This window comes from Stenella coeruleoalba (assembly GCF_951394435.1).
Source record: "Stenella coeruleoalba genome assembly, chromosome: 9".
NCBI classification, from domain to species: Eukaryota; Metazoa; Chordata; class Mammalia; order Artiodactyla; family Delphinidae; genus Stenella; species Stenella coeruleoalba.
The window spans coordinates 85,432,404-85,449,164 of NC_137155.1; the positions used below are offsets into that span (position 1 = coordinate 85,432,404).

The 16,761-nt window shown below is 38.3% G+C and overlaps 1 protein-coding gene across 7 annotated transcripts in view; it reads right to left on the reverse strand.

Moving 5' to 3' along the window:
* Nucleotides 1-16,761, reverse strand: part of CHCHD3 (coiled-coil-helix-coiled-coil-helix domain containing 3) — a 538,892-nt gene that overhangs the window by 347,266 nt on the left and 174,865 nt on the right. For all 7 annotated transcript variants that reach the window (XR_013829655.1, XM_079931113.1, XM_079931114.1 and 4 more), the window contains exon 5: nucleotides 7,983-8,066. Coding sequence is in view for 6 of the 7 variants with exons in the window: in XM_079931113.1 (XP_079787239.1) it covers nucleotides 7,983-8,066 (84 nt within the window). In the remaining variant the exon portion in view is untranslated. The remainder of the gene's footprint in view (nucleotides 1-7,982; nucleotides 8,067-16,761) is intronic.

Consider the following 16,761-nt stretch of genomic DNA (forward strand, 5'->3'; position numbering starts at 1 on the left):
TCCATTCTAAGATCTGAATAGAGAAAAGGAAGAGATCATTAAATTATAATTTCCATGCACAATTGGTACAAGTATTTCCTACCAACAGGACTGATATGAAAGCAAGATCCCAGAATAAAGCTGCTCAGCAGAGAGGATGGCAGTATAGTGTCCTGTAAATTTGGTTTCACTGAAAGCCCTGACACATCATAATAGTGAAATCCTATTTACTGTAGCAAGCAGGGTGGATAATGCTATTTAATACCTGGTATACTCTGTGCCATCAGCCCATAGCTTTGTACTCCACATTCTCATCTTACCTTAAGGTTAATACTTCTTGACAGCCTACATGGTAAATAGAGCCCCAAATTAAGTGCTGATACCATGATTTACAAATCTTTCCTCTAAAGTTAGGCATAGAAAAACTGGCTCCAGTTAAAGGGATCATTTTTACAGGATGCACTTTTAACAGTTCATCCTGGAAAAAATTTAAGTCTCGTATCCCTAAAGCCAGATTAAGAAAGCATTTCAAGGTTACCCAAGGTTACCACATTTCCCATTAGAAAATTCAGAGAGGTTAACAGAAAAGCCAATGTGTCTGGAGGACTTGTTGAATAATGAATTAAGGATAAGACCCCCATATTCACTATACTGTATCAATTTTCTTGCCCCTAGAGAACAAAAATAGAAGAAAAAAAAAAAGTCCACCCTGCTTGCTGCTTTTGGAATATCTGCAATAATAAACTTCCCTTAGGGAGCCCGGTAAGAGTGCAAAAGGGTTCAGTCTCTGAATCTAAGTTATAAATAACTGTTTCAATTACATTAACAAAGGATATGGTGATACTGGGCCTTATTAATTTCTCTACCTAACAATTAACATCTAAGTGCATTTATTTGAACTATCATTACTTGTTAATCATAAAAAAAAAATCTCAGAGCAACTGAAGGTACATGCTGAAAACCACTTTGCTGAAACCTCTGCCGTTTTTAATGGTATTATGATTAAAAGTGACATTGGCTTCTATGCCTTCAACATCCAAACTCCTGGACCAGAGGCTTATCTTTCTGCAACCCTTGGTAACTACAGAAACCACAGAGAAACTGCCTTGATTTCAAGATGAATGAGGAGGCCAGCACAAAATTTCCAAGTGTCGAAGGAATAATCTCTCTCTCTAGGCCGACAAATGCAAACTAGCATAACCTACGGAGGCATATCTACCACAAAGTTATGCTTTTAACTACTGTGTTAAATTTGCTACATCACAGTGCATGGCCAAAACATACACATTATTTAGTGTATATATCAGCTACCCATATGACCTAGAATCACTGACAACGGTTTAGAAAGCACCTCAGGGGGAAAACATCGAAGGGGTTTTTTTATCCCATAAATTGAGTTTAAGCAGTTATTGCCCTACCCCAAAATAGATTGTTTATGTTTTAGGATCTCAGATGTCAGTGGTCTGTGATTCTACCCTGTATTAATCCCTTGAAATGGCTGACCCAGCTCTGCTCAATGAAATATTTTTACAGTGACAGACTTCATCTGGTAGTAAAAATGCATACTAATTTCTTCGCATAAGGAACACACTGGGCTGGCAATAATCTGTTCCGTTGTCATTTCTCTTTATTATCATTCTTGGCATTATTTTTCCCCCAAGCTTTGCAAAGAGGAACACAGAAATGAAGGTACTAATGACAAAGAAGTCGTCAAGCAATCATAAAAGCCAATTAATCATACAGATGAGCCCAACACTGTGATGCAATAGAAGATATGCCACCCACTACAAGTAAAAAGGCTTTTAAAAATTGCTCATTTGATGTAAGCATGACCTTAGAATTTAATTAGCAACTCTCTCCACAGGTGATGAACTAGTAAAGTACTTTTCTTCTTAATGACAATTTATTTTTCACCATTCTCTTTGCCCTGCTCTCTTTTGCTCAGCTTGTATAATTCCCTCTCCTCCTTAATTGTATGCGGTTGACTGCAATGTGTATGTAAATAGCTGCTGAAATCCAGAGGAGCCTGTAAACTGAAAGCAATACATACCCCACTACCCTGTTGATCTGAACACTGTAACAGTACCCAACTAAGCTCTCTGATCTCCCTCAGCTCCTCAAGCCACCAGGCCTTTTACAGCTCTCTTCATGCTGTGCCAAACCCCACCATTCTCATGAACGCCAAAAGCAAAGTGCATTCAGTAGAGCAAATCAATTCAATTCATAATTGAGAAGTCAGACATGCAAGACACACTGATCATCAAAGAACTCATATCTCTAGATGTCCTGGGGAGCAAGGGGTCCTTCATCCTAGAAGATGCTGGGAGAATCTGGATTCTGCCCTGTTATAATATGGCCTTGGTCCTGCCTCTCAATTTCCTTCCAGAGTGCTAACAGACTACGAGAAAAATACACACTTTCCTGAATAATATCCAGGCAATGGATGTTCCGGAAGCAGGCAATCCAGGCTCTAATTAGATAACCATCAAAACAGTTGATAAAACAGTTACAGAAAGTTTGTTTTCTTTCTAGAGATGGAATGAGATGACTATCCTGTAGTAACACTGTGAGCATATGAATGAATGAATCTCAAAGACATTTCTAAACTGCTTGAATGACTGAATTTCTTACTTCAAAGTAAAAGCAGCACAACTAGATATTACAGTAACTCTTGGGGGTATCATGTTGCAGTCGCTAAGTAATAAGACCCTGTTTATTCCCTTTTGGTCCAATTTTCCCAGGAAGTGCCAAATCCTCGGGAGAAAATTAGGCATTTTGAATGCTTAACATTTTCAGGTTATGAGGTGGCACTGATCAAGTTTTAACATCAGGACCTAAAAAGTTGTATTAGAAGCCAGAAGGAGTTAATTTACTACCCAAAGAATTAACAAAGCAATCAGCAGGATTTAACTTCTTAAGTGCACAACTGACAAACTTTAAAGATGGTGCTGGACAATGGCTAAAAGCTCAGGTGTTGGACCTGGCTCAAATCCAGATCACATTTTGTCTGTATATTCTTGGGCAAGTTACTTGAAGCCTTAGGACCTTCATCTAAACAACAGGGTTGACAGCCTCATAGGGTTGTTTATGATAATAAAATGACATAATCCATGCAAAGTGCCAGCACAACATAAATACTCAAAAAATGTTACTGTTAGAGCTACTAGGACGATGAGGATGCTATAAATATCCAGATATTCAAAGTTAAACTTGATTTTCTCACAGGATAGATTTAGATTATTAATTTAAATAACTAATGAAGATACTAAATATTTTGTGAATACTTAAGAACTGTACACTAATAGCTTGGACCTAACTTTATGGCATAAGCTTAGTAAATGTAGGATTCGTTCACTGCACGCCTACTACGTGAGTTGTGGGAAATAAGAAAATGACCTTTATCCTCGAGGAGTTTACAAAATAAACACAGATAACTAATCATAATTGTCATAAATGTGGCACATTAAGGGAGGTACACAAAGCATTATGGAGAATTCCCTGAGGGACTGGCAAAGGCTTCTTAGAAACATCTAAGAACCTTTTCTTCGAAAGCTGCCCTGGGCTTTCTTTCATCAAATCTCCCAACAGGAATTAATACTCTCAAGCCTCTTACCTCAACCACCAGGAATTGATACTCAAGCCTCTCTCAATTAGGGCATACCTACATGCAACGCCTCTCACATTCTTTTTTTTTTTTCCCCTTTTAATTAATTTATTTATTTTTGGTTGCCTTGGGTTTTCGTTGCTGCACGCAGGCTTTCTCTAGTTGCGGTGAGCGGGGGCTACTCTTCGTTGTGGTGCCTGGGCTTCTCATTGCAGTGGCTTCTCTTGTTGCAGAGCATGGGCTCTAGGCACACGGGCTTCAGTAGTTGTGGCGCGCGGGCTTAGTTGCTCCTCGGCACGTGGGATCTTCTCAGACCAGGGCTTGAACCCGTGTCCCCTGCATTGGCAGGCGGCTTCTTAACCACTGCGCCACCAGGGAAGTCCACGTTCTTAAAATACAAAAGTTTATCTCACGTCCACGTCAACGTTGTTTGATGAAGCTGGCAACATTTGCAATGAAACAAGGACTCAAAAAACTTTTAAATGGCTTTGACCTTCTTTCTCAATGAAGAGTTGTTGCTTTTGCATACTGGTTCTGAGAAGCGTGAAATTGGTGTCCAATTAAATTGCACTTATTACTCCTCCCGAGTTAGTGAAAGGAGAAAGTTATCTCAGACTCCTGGTGAACCAGCCAATATAAATACCTGGGACGAGAAAGCTCCATTCACACAAGGGAATGTCTAACTGATAAGGAGTTTACTGAAATAGAACCAAGAGGCACACCAAGCTGTATTGTAGAACTGAATGTGCTTCAAATGCTCAATAGACTTGGGTTCATAATTCTCAAATGACCATGAACTTCTCACTTCAAAGTAAAAGAAGCACGATGAGATATTAAGATAACTCTTAGGGGTATCATGCTGTAGGTGCATCACGAAATTTGCCTCAAGTCAATGAAAATGAATAGTTGAGTAACAAGACTGAGTCATAAAAAAGTGATTATGTATACAATTACTGTGTTTGCTAATCTAGCTGATGGGCAGATGGTACGGTGGTCTTAGAAATCATCCCTGTAATGACTCTGTAAAAGACTCAGTGTCCCCTCCTCTCCATTAATATACCACCTAGTATTCAGTGTATGGTTTCTTAAGTTCACTTGGTTATAATAGAGAAAGATATGTACTTATATCCACTTTTAAACTTGAATTTTAAACAGGAACCTGGGATTTCATTGTAAGTTAATGATTCTGCAAGTTATAATACCACAATCATTTTTTTCTTACATTATCCACTATTGGATTGGGCATTTTACATCTTTTAACACAAAGTGTGTAGAATTTCTAACAGAAATGGTTAGACGTTGTACTTTTCACTGTCATCACAAGAAAAACCCTCTTTACAATCCTTCGCATTAAGGCTAGAAAATGCTTCGTCTCTGGACACCTAAATGTCTCTCAAATGTTCCTAGATGAAATCCAATTGGACAAAATTCACCTTAGGTACTTTAGGAATGGCAGTAATAAACAAAAACAAGATATTATAAAATGGGCAGAAGACATCAGAAAGCTGAATAACACTAAAGTAATTTTATGATTTTTCATATCTTGCACACAATGGAAAGGAAATATTCTTTAATGGCAACAGCTTGAATTTGCTAAGCTCTTTCCAGTTTTCAAGGGGCTTTTAAATGTATCATTTTAAAGAACCAGAGACCACGAGAGATTAGGTGAATTGTCAAATAACTAGATGAAAAAGCCATGCCTTCTGACTCCTAGTCCAGCATTCTTTCCACCACATGTTCTTAAATATGGAGTTATTAAGTATTAACTAATAATAATGTGATTATTCCTCCTCGGCATTCTTCTAAGTTCACTCAGCTTCTCAGCTTTCAGTTAAAATTCCTAAATAACTTCTTTCCAGCCTCATCTTCAAAAAAGAAAAGATGTGTGTTTGTGTGTTATAAGAAGACGTTTGTGACAATGATTTGGTATCAGCACACCATGTCCACCTGACCTTCCCCACCTTGTTCTAACCTGAGACCAGAAACAACAGTTAACTGTTAAGCAGACCCCTTTAATTGGCCGAGAGCAAATCCTCTCAGTGCCTCATACCCATCACTGAATATCTCTATCAAATTGGTGGATTTATGAGAAATGGGTAAATATTTATCAGTGCCTTTTCTTATACCTAACAGTAATCGATGAGGACTTCAAAAGGTATCTAGCATAGTAATACTTGAAAGCAAAGAAAACTATCACTGAGTGGGGAAAAAGCAGGTCCTGGTTAATCACCTCAAAAACTTTTACTCAATCATTTTATTCGGCTAACATTTACTCATTATATCAGGGACAGTGCTCTGGATAGACAGAAGTAAAAAGAAGAGCTACCACTGACTGAATGGTTACCCTGTCCTGGACACTATTATAGGTGATTTGTGGGAATTATCTCATTTAACAAATTAATACCATCATTTTATAGCTGAGGAAACTGGAAGTTTACGTTAGATGCTCCATGAGATGCAGCAGGTAAATGTCAGTTCAGGGATTTGAATCCAAGCCACCTGATGTCAGAACCTGTGCACTAAACCAGGCTTCTGCAAACCACAACTCACGGGGCAAATCCAGCCCGCCACCTGTTTTACTACAGCCCTAAGAATGGTGTTACGTTTTTAAATGGTTGGGGGAAAAAAATCAGAAGAGTATTTCATGACATTTGAAAATTACATGAAATTCTAACTTCAGTGTCCACATATTAGAACAGTCACACTTGTTCACTGACATACTGGCTATGGCTGCTTTCACATTACAATGGCAGAGTCGAGTAGTTGCAACAGAAACCATACATGGCCTGCAGAGCCTGCAATATTTACTACCTGGCCCTTTACAGAAAAATGTGCTGACTTCTGTGCTAAGCATTTCCACTTTATGCTTATTTAACATCTCTACTTGGATGTCTTAAGTAGCATCCCAAACTTACCATGTCCAAAATCGAACTGATTTCCTCCACTACCCACATCCAGATCCATATTTTAATAGCCTTGGCCTTGGAAAATCCGTCCTTCTAGCTGTAAAAGCTATATACCTAGAATATCTCTGAGTTCTTTCTTTCACTCATGTTCAAAACCACCAGCACATCTGGTCAGCTCTGCCTGTGAAACATCCAACCACATCTCATTCCTCCACTGCTAGCACCCTGGCCCAAGCCATCACCACCCCTTTTCTGAATTGCCACTATTACCTCCAAGTCCCTCTTGCTTCAGTTCTTGCCCAAGACAGCAGCCAGAATACTCTTCCACTCAAAAGCCCTCTTGGTGCTGGCCTGCTTCCCATTGCTGCAGACCTCTTCCCAGATGCCATCCCATTAGACAGGCCCTCCCTCTCCACCCAACCCCACACCTGCACTCTTAGGCCCTGGGACTCCTTTTCCCCCCACTTTACTGTCTGCCATATTATCACAATCTGCCATTCAACATGCTGACGAGGTTTTAACTGAATTTAAGCTCCACGAGGGCAGAAGTTTAGTTCACTTTCTTTATTAGCATATCTCTGGCACTACCAGAGCCTGGCATATATTAGGTAGATATCTGCTGAATCAGTGAGAAAATGGTCCCTACACTCAAGAAGCACTCAGTTCAGTGACATACAGAGACAGGTGAAGATGATCAACACCAAATATTTGTACTGAATGGGGCTTAATAGTTTCTTTCTTACTTTATCTAGTTTCTTATGAAACAACCTATTCTAAATCAATCAACTTTGGGGGTCTCAAAGCAAAGAGAAAGCTAGCTTTGTAACCTCATGGTCTATGTATGAACTTATCCTAGACAACAAATACACTTCACTGAACAGGGGCACTGATTGGGTCCCTCAAGCTCCCATTCTTAAACCCACTGCTTCCTTTTGTTCCAGTCTTAATTTCCTTCTTTGCGTCTCTGTCAAATTCCAGGGTCAGGTCAACCAGAGGTACTTCCTCCACTCCTCATCCTAACTCTTCTCCTGAGTCCTACTATTTAGCTCCTGTCCACCAGTTTTGAAGAAGACATTCATTTCTTGGCCACAAGTGCAGTGAAACAGCTTTCACAAAGACAATTTATCCTTTAAAACACTACCATTTCTAAGAACGTGCTCAAGTTTAGTCAATGTTTGGGAAAGCCAGCAGTAGCACTCTACCATTTGACCTGGAGACAATGCAGTTTCTAAACATACAGGGAAAAATATTTGGAAGGAGTTCCTTAGTAGTAAAACGCATCAATGAACAAACAACACAACAATACGCAAAACTACCGAAGTAAAAATGACATTATCTTCAAGAACGATCTGCACACTTGGCGTCTTCATTTCCTGGCCACTTTTTAATGAGACAAAGCAGTTACAGTGCTAATGTACTGATTTTTAAATATATACATGGGAACACCGCAAATGTGGTAAAAGTAGAGAATCACTGACAAGAAATAGTCATACCCTCTCCTCCAGTCTAGCCAGCTGCTCTTTGTAGAATGCATCCTGCTTCTTTATCACTCGATCTTTCTCTTCCAGCTGCTTAGCCTAAAAAAAGAAATGAAGAATATACTATATGAAGAAAAAGCAGTAACAGCAAAGCAGAAGTATAAACTGCATTAGAAATAAGTATTCAAAGATGAAGATTTTTGCAATCTATTAGGTCTCTGCCATAGAAAAAACATTAATAAGATGAGGACTGCTGCATCTAAATGTAAAGAATGAGTCTGCATTGCACTTGTTGTTAACTGTAACAGCTGTGTCCTACTTTGTCCAAGTGTTTTTGATAATGTCAGAATACAGCACAGACAGTTTTATTTAACTTCCCTTTCGAAGAGTAATTTCAAGGATTAATATTTTGCACAATAAGACTTTGATTTTATTCCAGGTATAATACACGTGGTTATTAACCATCTTTCTGGAGCGATAACCACAAGAAAACGCCTATATAAGATTTTGTACATCAACCTTAACGTTTGAGAACCCTTAAACTACCCAGTACAACCAGCATATGAACACATGTATTGGTCTACCTCCTTTTTAATGAAGTAGCTATCTTTGGCGAAAAGGGCAAAAACTATTGTATTTGTTTATTTGAATAATTTTAAATAATTAATAAAATAATAAAAGTAATTTTTAAACTCTTAGTTATCCCACTTCTAATTTATAAGATTTTCTTTTTACAAAATTAAAAATCCAGTAATAAAATATTTATTCTTGAAAAAAATAATGATAAAGATGCTTACTTTTGAATGTTTTTCAAGCTAAATTTAAAAATGCATTTCTTTGAAATCTTGCCATTTGGAACAACATGGATGTACCTAGAGGGTATTATGCTAAGTAAAATAAGGCACACAGAAAAAGAGAAATATTGTATGATTTCACTTATATGTGGAATCTAAAAAACAAAACAATGAACAAACATAGCCAAACAGAAACAGAGTCATAGATACAGAGAAGAAACAGACTGTCAGAGGGGAGGGGTGTGGGGAGGAGAGAAATAGGTGAGGGAGATTAAGAGGCAAACTTTCAGTTACAAAATAAATGATTCACAAATGTGAAATGTACCGTGTGGGGAATGTAGTCTATAATTAGTTAATATCTTTGTATGGTGACAGATGGCAACTAGACTTATTATGGTGATCATTTTGTAATGTACAGAAATATCGAATCACTATGGTGTGCACCAGGAACTAACAGTGTTGTATGTCAATTATACTTCAAAAACAAACGAACAAAAAGACTCATAGAAAAAGAGATCATATTTGTGACTACCAGAGATGAAGGGAGGGGGGAGGGGGAATTAGACGAAGGTAGTAAAGAGGTACAAATTTCCAGTTGTAAGATAAATTAATATTAGGAATGTAATGTCCAACATGATAAGATAATTAATACTGCTCTACCTTATAAATGAAAGTTCGTAAGAGGGTAAATCCTATGAGTTCACAAGGAAAAGCATTTTTTTTTCTATTTCTTTAATGTTGTATCTATATGAGATGATGGATGTTCACTAAACTTCTTGTGGTCATGATGATGTAAGTCAATCATTATGCTGTACACCTTAACCTTATACAGTGCTGTATGTCAATTATATCTCAATAAAACTGGAGGAGAATGAAAAAATACATTTCTTAAACTGTTGTTTCTATTTTTATTATGTTTAAGTACCTTTATCTCGAGGAGAAGAGAACTCCCTACAATACCCCATGTTAGAAAAGTTTTTAACATATTTTTTGTTCAATGAATGTTGAATACATGCCTGACTAGTAGCTTTAAGAAATAACAGAAGTATATATTTTGGCATTCCCATTTTTGTGCCATATTTTCTTTGCAACATGATCAAGGGTCACCTGGCTCAACCGGTGTAAGGGTGACTGTCACTATATGCTTAATTTAGGTGAACCCATTGGTTCGTTTGTTGTAGGTCATTGTTTTGCTACTTACTTTGACTTCAATATCCTGCAGCATGTTAAAAACAAAAAAACAGTTATTTAACAATGTAAGTACTTATTTTTTCCCCTAATGTCAACCAAGAAATCTGATAGATAGTATCTAATACGCACATCAAAGACAGCAATGAGGGGCTTCCCTGGTGGCGCAGCGGTTGAGACTCTGCCTGCCAATGCAGGGGACACGGGTTTGAGCCCTGGTCTGGGAAGATCCCACATGCCGCGGAGCGGCTAGGCCCGTGAGCCATGGCCGCTGAGCCTGCGCGTCTGGAGCCTGTGCTCCGCGACAAGAGAGGCCGCGATAGTGAGAGGCCTGCGCACCGCGATGAAGAGTGGCCCCGCTTGCCACAACTAGAGAAAGCCCTCGTACAGAAACGAAGACCCAACACAGCAAAAAATAAATAAATAAATAAATAAACTGGGGGGGGGGGGGAGACAGCAATGGGGAAAAAAATAAGAGGACTTGTTTAAACTTGGCACACATTTAAATGTGACTGTGCTATTACAGTGTGAATAGAAGATTTCAATGAGAAGTTCATGGTGCTTGGAATAATTAAAAAACAAAATATTGAGGTTAGATAAAAATACATGTATATGCAAGTACATAATCTATGACTCCCTGATACAGCACAGTAAAAACCTCACTAGTCTGTCAGGAATATAAAAGAAAAAGTAAATGGAGAAAGAATTTTTGATAAAGTTACGCGTGAAGAAAATATGCATGACTATATGATCTAAAGAGAAAAGATCTTTCTAAATTCAACACAAATCAACACAAATCTAAATCTAAATTCAACACAAATCTTTCTAAATTCAACTCCAAAATATAAAGGAAATGCAAAAGAATGGATTTATGAGAACTTCCATTAAATAAAAAACATTAAATAAAATGAATAAGCAAATGACAAAGAAATACCAACCTCTAACTGTGAAATTAGTGTTACTAACGTATAGAGCACTTAAAAAATAAGCCCTCCACCCCACCCCGCTCCCCAGAAGAGCCAAGAGAGAAACATGCAAATGACATAGACTGGCAAGTCACACAAAACGGTAAATAATAAACACATTAAAAAAAAAACCAACCCCACAAGAAATCAAAAAATGAAAATAACAAAATTCCATAATTCATCTATAAAATTTAAAAATATAAAAATAAGATTGCCCAGGATACAGGAAAAACATGCTCTTCAAGACACTGTGTGTCAGAATGTAAACTGGCACAAGTATTTTAAAAATCCATTTGACAAAATGTAAATAAGTTTGAAAACTGTACATATGCACTGAGATCTAAACACTCCACTTTTAGGACTTGAGTAATTATGGCAACATGCAAAGATATTCATGGTAAGTTTATTTAGAATTGCAAAGAAACAAAAACAAAAACCAATCTAGGGACTTCCCTGGTGGCACAGTGGTTAAGAATCCACCTGCCAATGCAGGAAACACGGGTTTGATCCCTGGTCTGGGAAGATCCCACGTGCCGCAGAGCAAATAAGCCCATGTGCCAAAACTACTGAGCCCGTGCGCTCTAGGGCTCGTGTGCATCAACTACTGAAGCCCACGCACCTAGAGCCCGTGCTCCACAACAAGAGAAGCCACCGCAATGAGAAGGCTGGGCACCTCAACCAAGAGCAGCTGACGCTCTCCACAACTAGAGAAAGCCCGCATGCAGCAACAAAGACCCAACGCAGCCAAAAAAAAGACAAAAAAACCCACAAAAAAACCAATCTAACAGTTAAATTAAAATATACTCAAAATATACTAAGTAAGAAAAAGACTATAAACAGAAAGGACAGTATGATGTCTTTTTTTGTAGGGAAGAAGAAAAAAACAAAGACCAGAAGGATATTCAACAGAAGTTATAGCAGGGTGGTAAGCTTATGGATAGTTTCCAATTATTTTTCTTTATATTTTCCATATTAAAAATAAACACACTTTGTAGTCAAAAGACAAAGGAGGTAATTTTTTGAGGTGAGGGAACTATTCTGCTTCTTGATCGTGGTGGTGGTTAGATAAGTGCATACATCTGTCAAAACTCAAACAACTGTATATCACAAAGAATGAATTTAACTGTATAAAAATTTTAAGTCGATCCAAATAAGGCATATTAAAATTTATAAAAACAACTATATAAATATATGGACATGTGTGTGTATATCTCTACTACTGTTAATTTGCTTATCAGTTAGCCAATTTCACTTCTAGGCATTTAATCCTAGGAAATATTAAGAAAAGCACACAAACATAGCTAAGAAAATGCAGCCAACGTTATTTAAAGCAACAAAAAAGTGGGAACAACAGAGGTCTGTGTAAATAAGATATGGTCCAACAACAGGATATTTATTATAAAGATTTCAGTCTAGCCATAATGATTAAACATTGAGAGCCATTAAAAAATAATGTTTTAATAGAGTAATTGATTTTTTAACTCAAAATATTAAAGGGGGGGAGAATGGTCACAAATTACCATGTACACTGAGTTCCTAATTTTGGTTAATAAACAGGGGTAGGGGACAGAAGGGAAGGACAGGGCAAGTTATGTAGACATAGAAAAAGTGTAATGTATGCTAAGATGTTAACAGTGGATACGATACGCATAGTGGGATAGTTTTCTTACTTAGACCATTCTCTATTTTCCAAAATTTCTATAACAGTTATACTTCTTTAATCAAAAAAATATTTTTTAAACATATCACATACATTTACCCTTGACTATCAGATGGAAACATAACATGGTACAAAAGCTGTAAGAGTGAGTGATTCAGCGATTATATTAACAACCAAAAAAATTTAACAACTTGAACAGTTATTTATAGCATGGAAATTTTACTTACTAAATGCTTAATGTGTTAGCACTTGATTCTCTCCCCCATTAAATGCATGACATTGCCCACCATGGTTCTTAGAACATTTTCACTAAATAATGTTGCTTTTGTTCACATATAGTTGCACAGTGAGATTTCTTTTTTTAAGCAAAGAAAACGTAACAGATATTCTATTACAGCTATTTAGAAAACACTAAGAATCCAACACCACAAGTATACTGCTTCAGCCTAATATGGACTACACCAACCACCAAATTTAATTTTGAGAGGCTGATTACAATCTAAATAAAGGATATGCAGAAATATCCATATTCACTTTTCTAAGACATAAATCCTTGGAATTTTTTTTAAAGCAACATGCCAAAAGGTCAGATATGCATACTGAAGAGGAAATACATCCAAAGCCCTGAAAACACCCAACCACAGGCTAACAACACAAATCTCTCCCTAGACTGTCAACAGAATCAATAGTCTGAGATCTACTGGGGACAATAACAGAGCAAGAAAGATGGCCACAACACCTCAGTGGCACATTGCTTTGAAACAGTTAATGTGAGGCTGGGAGGGAAAGTCACACAAATGAATCCTGAAAGTTACATAAGCCTGGGATACACTGACTAAGCTAATAGCTGCGGAGGATGGAGAGTCACACGCAACTTAAGAAAAAGCGGTAAACCAACTGCAAGGAATAAAACCTCCATGTATAACTCTAACAGACATGGAATCACTGTACATGAACAAATGAAAACAAAGAGGATTAAAACATTATTCACTGTTGTAGCAGAATCGTTTCTTAGGGGAAAAAATGGATATAAAAAGTTTCCACCCGCCTCCTGTTTGCTATTCCTCCTAGGGAGGCAATGTATACTCATTAGTTTTCAGATCCTGTTAGATTTGGGATAACGTGATTGGGCTTGAAAACATGACAGAAAATGCCTAAGTGGATCATTATGGAAAACAAGAGCATCCCATATACAAGAGAAGGAAAATAAGGAAATTAAGTTCTAAGAAACGCAACACATAAACATTTTGATGTTTTCATTCAGTGTTGGTAGCAGATTCAAACTGAAGTACACAACACGTATTTATTTCCTTAAAGATTTGCCTCTTTTCAGAAGAGACCTGAAGGTGTTTACAACAAAGGTCATAATGAGGGCAAGAGAAGTAAAAAGTGGGATTACGTCTACGACAATAAAGGTAGCTTTCCAGGTACCCTTCCACGTACGTTCCTAGAGAAGTCTTCATAGCAACAACTTTTTGGCATGTTAACTCAGCCCTCTTATGCCTGGCTGCTCCCGGGGACTGAGATATGGTACAGGGTGCACAGCACTGCTCAGAGGCAGTACTGTTACTTCGCACATCAAGTACAAAGCACGTAAGGGAAGATTCTGTGCTACAGGAAAGCTTGTACATTTTAAATGACAAAGTTTCTTGAAGTGCCAGTGCTCAATTTTAATAGCTCAAGGTAGAATAAAAAGCAGGTATCAGCTCAATTTTCCATGGGATGATGTTATGAAGCCAGAAATTACTAGGATTGAGAAAAGGTAACAACTCTAAATCAATCTAAATAGGAAATCCCTATAATTACACTTCCTATAGTTCTAAAGCTTATAACAAATCTGAAACACACATATAATGAACTGGGAAAGATTTACTCTTTCACAATCATATGGATAATCTGTGGTAGGCGAAAATCAACCTATCTATCAACTCAAACAGGCAAGTAAGAGCAGGGAAAAGAGCTTTACTCTGTGTCCGAACTACATATAAACCACAACACAAACGAAATAAAATTATTATGCTGACATGTAACAGAGAGAAAGAATGGAAATATCCAAAGGGGTTGAACCATAAACTTATACGGTAATACTACATTTAGAAGGAACAGACATGATCACTGTGAATATCAATTAGTGTAACAAAATAACTAAAGTGGCCATGTATTCAATTAGCTGAATACTAGAGTTTTGTTACAAATTAGAAATTACATAGGGTTCACTGAGCCTTTATCAAGTGGCCTTAATAAACAAAGACTTATACTCAAAGCACTGTTTTCCAAACTACACCAGAAGGTGACCTTCAAAAGGGTAACTCATCTACGTGAACCTGAACGACGCCCATCCTATTATCAACTTTAGCATAATTTTCAATGACTACTTAGAGGCATTAAGCACAAGCTATGAGCAAACCCCAGCCTGAAATATTATGTCCACTAACACAGTAAGACCTGATGGAAGTTGAATACAGGCCAAAAGATGAAAGATAAACACCATTCTTCCAAAAGACTTCTTGATCCGAAGTCTGAAAGTCACATCCAAACCCCCAGGATTTGATCAAGTCCATTTGTTTTGGCTTATTTTGTCTTCCCATAAAGAGCTTCAAGACCCTGGTCCATATGTCAGCTTTTTCATACTGATAACTTACTGGAAACAGCCTATCGAATATGTCCCCTGCAATTTGGGGGCATATCTGCCTATTCTCTTGAAAAGAGAGCAGAGGCAAAGACAGGTGGTTTTTCAAATTAAAAAAGTAGGACTTGGGCTTCCCTGGTGGCGCAGTGGTTGAGAGTCCGCCTGCCGATGCAGGGGACGTGGGTTCGTGCCCCGGTATGGGAAGATCCCACATGCTGTGGAGCGGCTGGGCCCGTGAGCCATGGCCGCTGAGCCTGCGCGTTTGGAGCCTGTGCTCTGCAACGGGAGAGGTCACAACAGTGAGAGGCCCGCGTATCGCAAAAAAAAAGAAAAAAAAAAAAAAAAAAGTAGGACTTGCCTGTTGGCACAGTGTGCCAACGCAGGGGACACAGCTTCGATCCCTGGTCTGGGAAGATCCCACATGCCGCGGAGCAACTAAGCCCATGTGCCACAACTACTGAGCGTGTGCTCTAGAGCCCGCAAGACACAACTACTGAGCCCGCATGCCACAACTACTAAAGCCCGCACACCTAGAGCCCGTGCTCCGCAACAAGAGAAGCCACCACAATGAGAAGCCCATGCACCGCAATGAAGAGTAGCCCCCACTTGCCACAACTAGAGAAAGCCCACAAGCAGCAACGAAGACCCAACACAGCCAAAAATCAATCAATAAATAAATGTTCCTTTTAGAAAAAAAGTAAACCAACGATGAAGTGAGGAGGTTGTCAGGTACATAAATTAGAACAGAAAGCGACGTAGTGGTACTTTGCTTTAAATTTTTCCAGTAGTTCTCTCATAACATTTGTGCACATTGTGCTACTTGACAAAAGCAGCAAAACCAAGTGCTAGATGAAATCAGAAACAATTTTACAAGCTTTCTTCTATAGCTTTAGAAAGAAAAAAACATTTTTAAACCATATATTTACTTCTCCAGCTTTCCAGTGTAATTCAGAACTTACTAGCACTATGACGTACTCGGAAATCCACTTGGTGGGGAGTCAGGAGACCTGGATGCCCATTTTAGCACTGCTACATCACCAGGTGACCATGCACTGACCCAGTCCAGACCCCTACCCAAGCTCCAAAACTCCTTTTGAATGTTCTTCCTTCATGTGGTTTTTGCCATGTCATAACCCTGCTGCCTCTCACACTTTTACACCTAATAAAACTTTTCCACATATCTCTTGGGGTATCTGTTTTTGACTTTGTTTTGTATTATACATGTTTACTTACCCACTGTTCCTGTCCTCAACTTTAGACTCTCGAGGATAAGAAAAGAGATTTACTCCTCTCTCTTCCACAAAGGAAACACTCAGGACAGGGTAGCCAAAAGGAAATTAAGTGCATCGAGGGGAAGAGATTGTAGGAGAGGTAAGTAGACAGCTTCTGGGAAACAAATCTGTCACAGGATGTGAGATTTACTTCAAAGTACTACAGCATACTCAGTGTGATAGTATGCGTATACATTACTTAGATTAAGCTCTGGAATAGGTGCTGCCCGCATATTAGTCAAGAATGCACAATCCAGAAGCAATCAGCAAGTATTCTTATCGGAAAT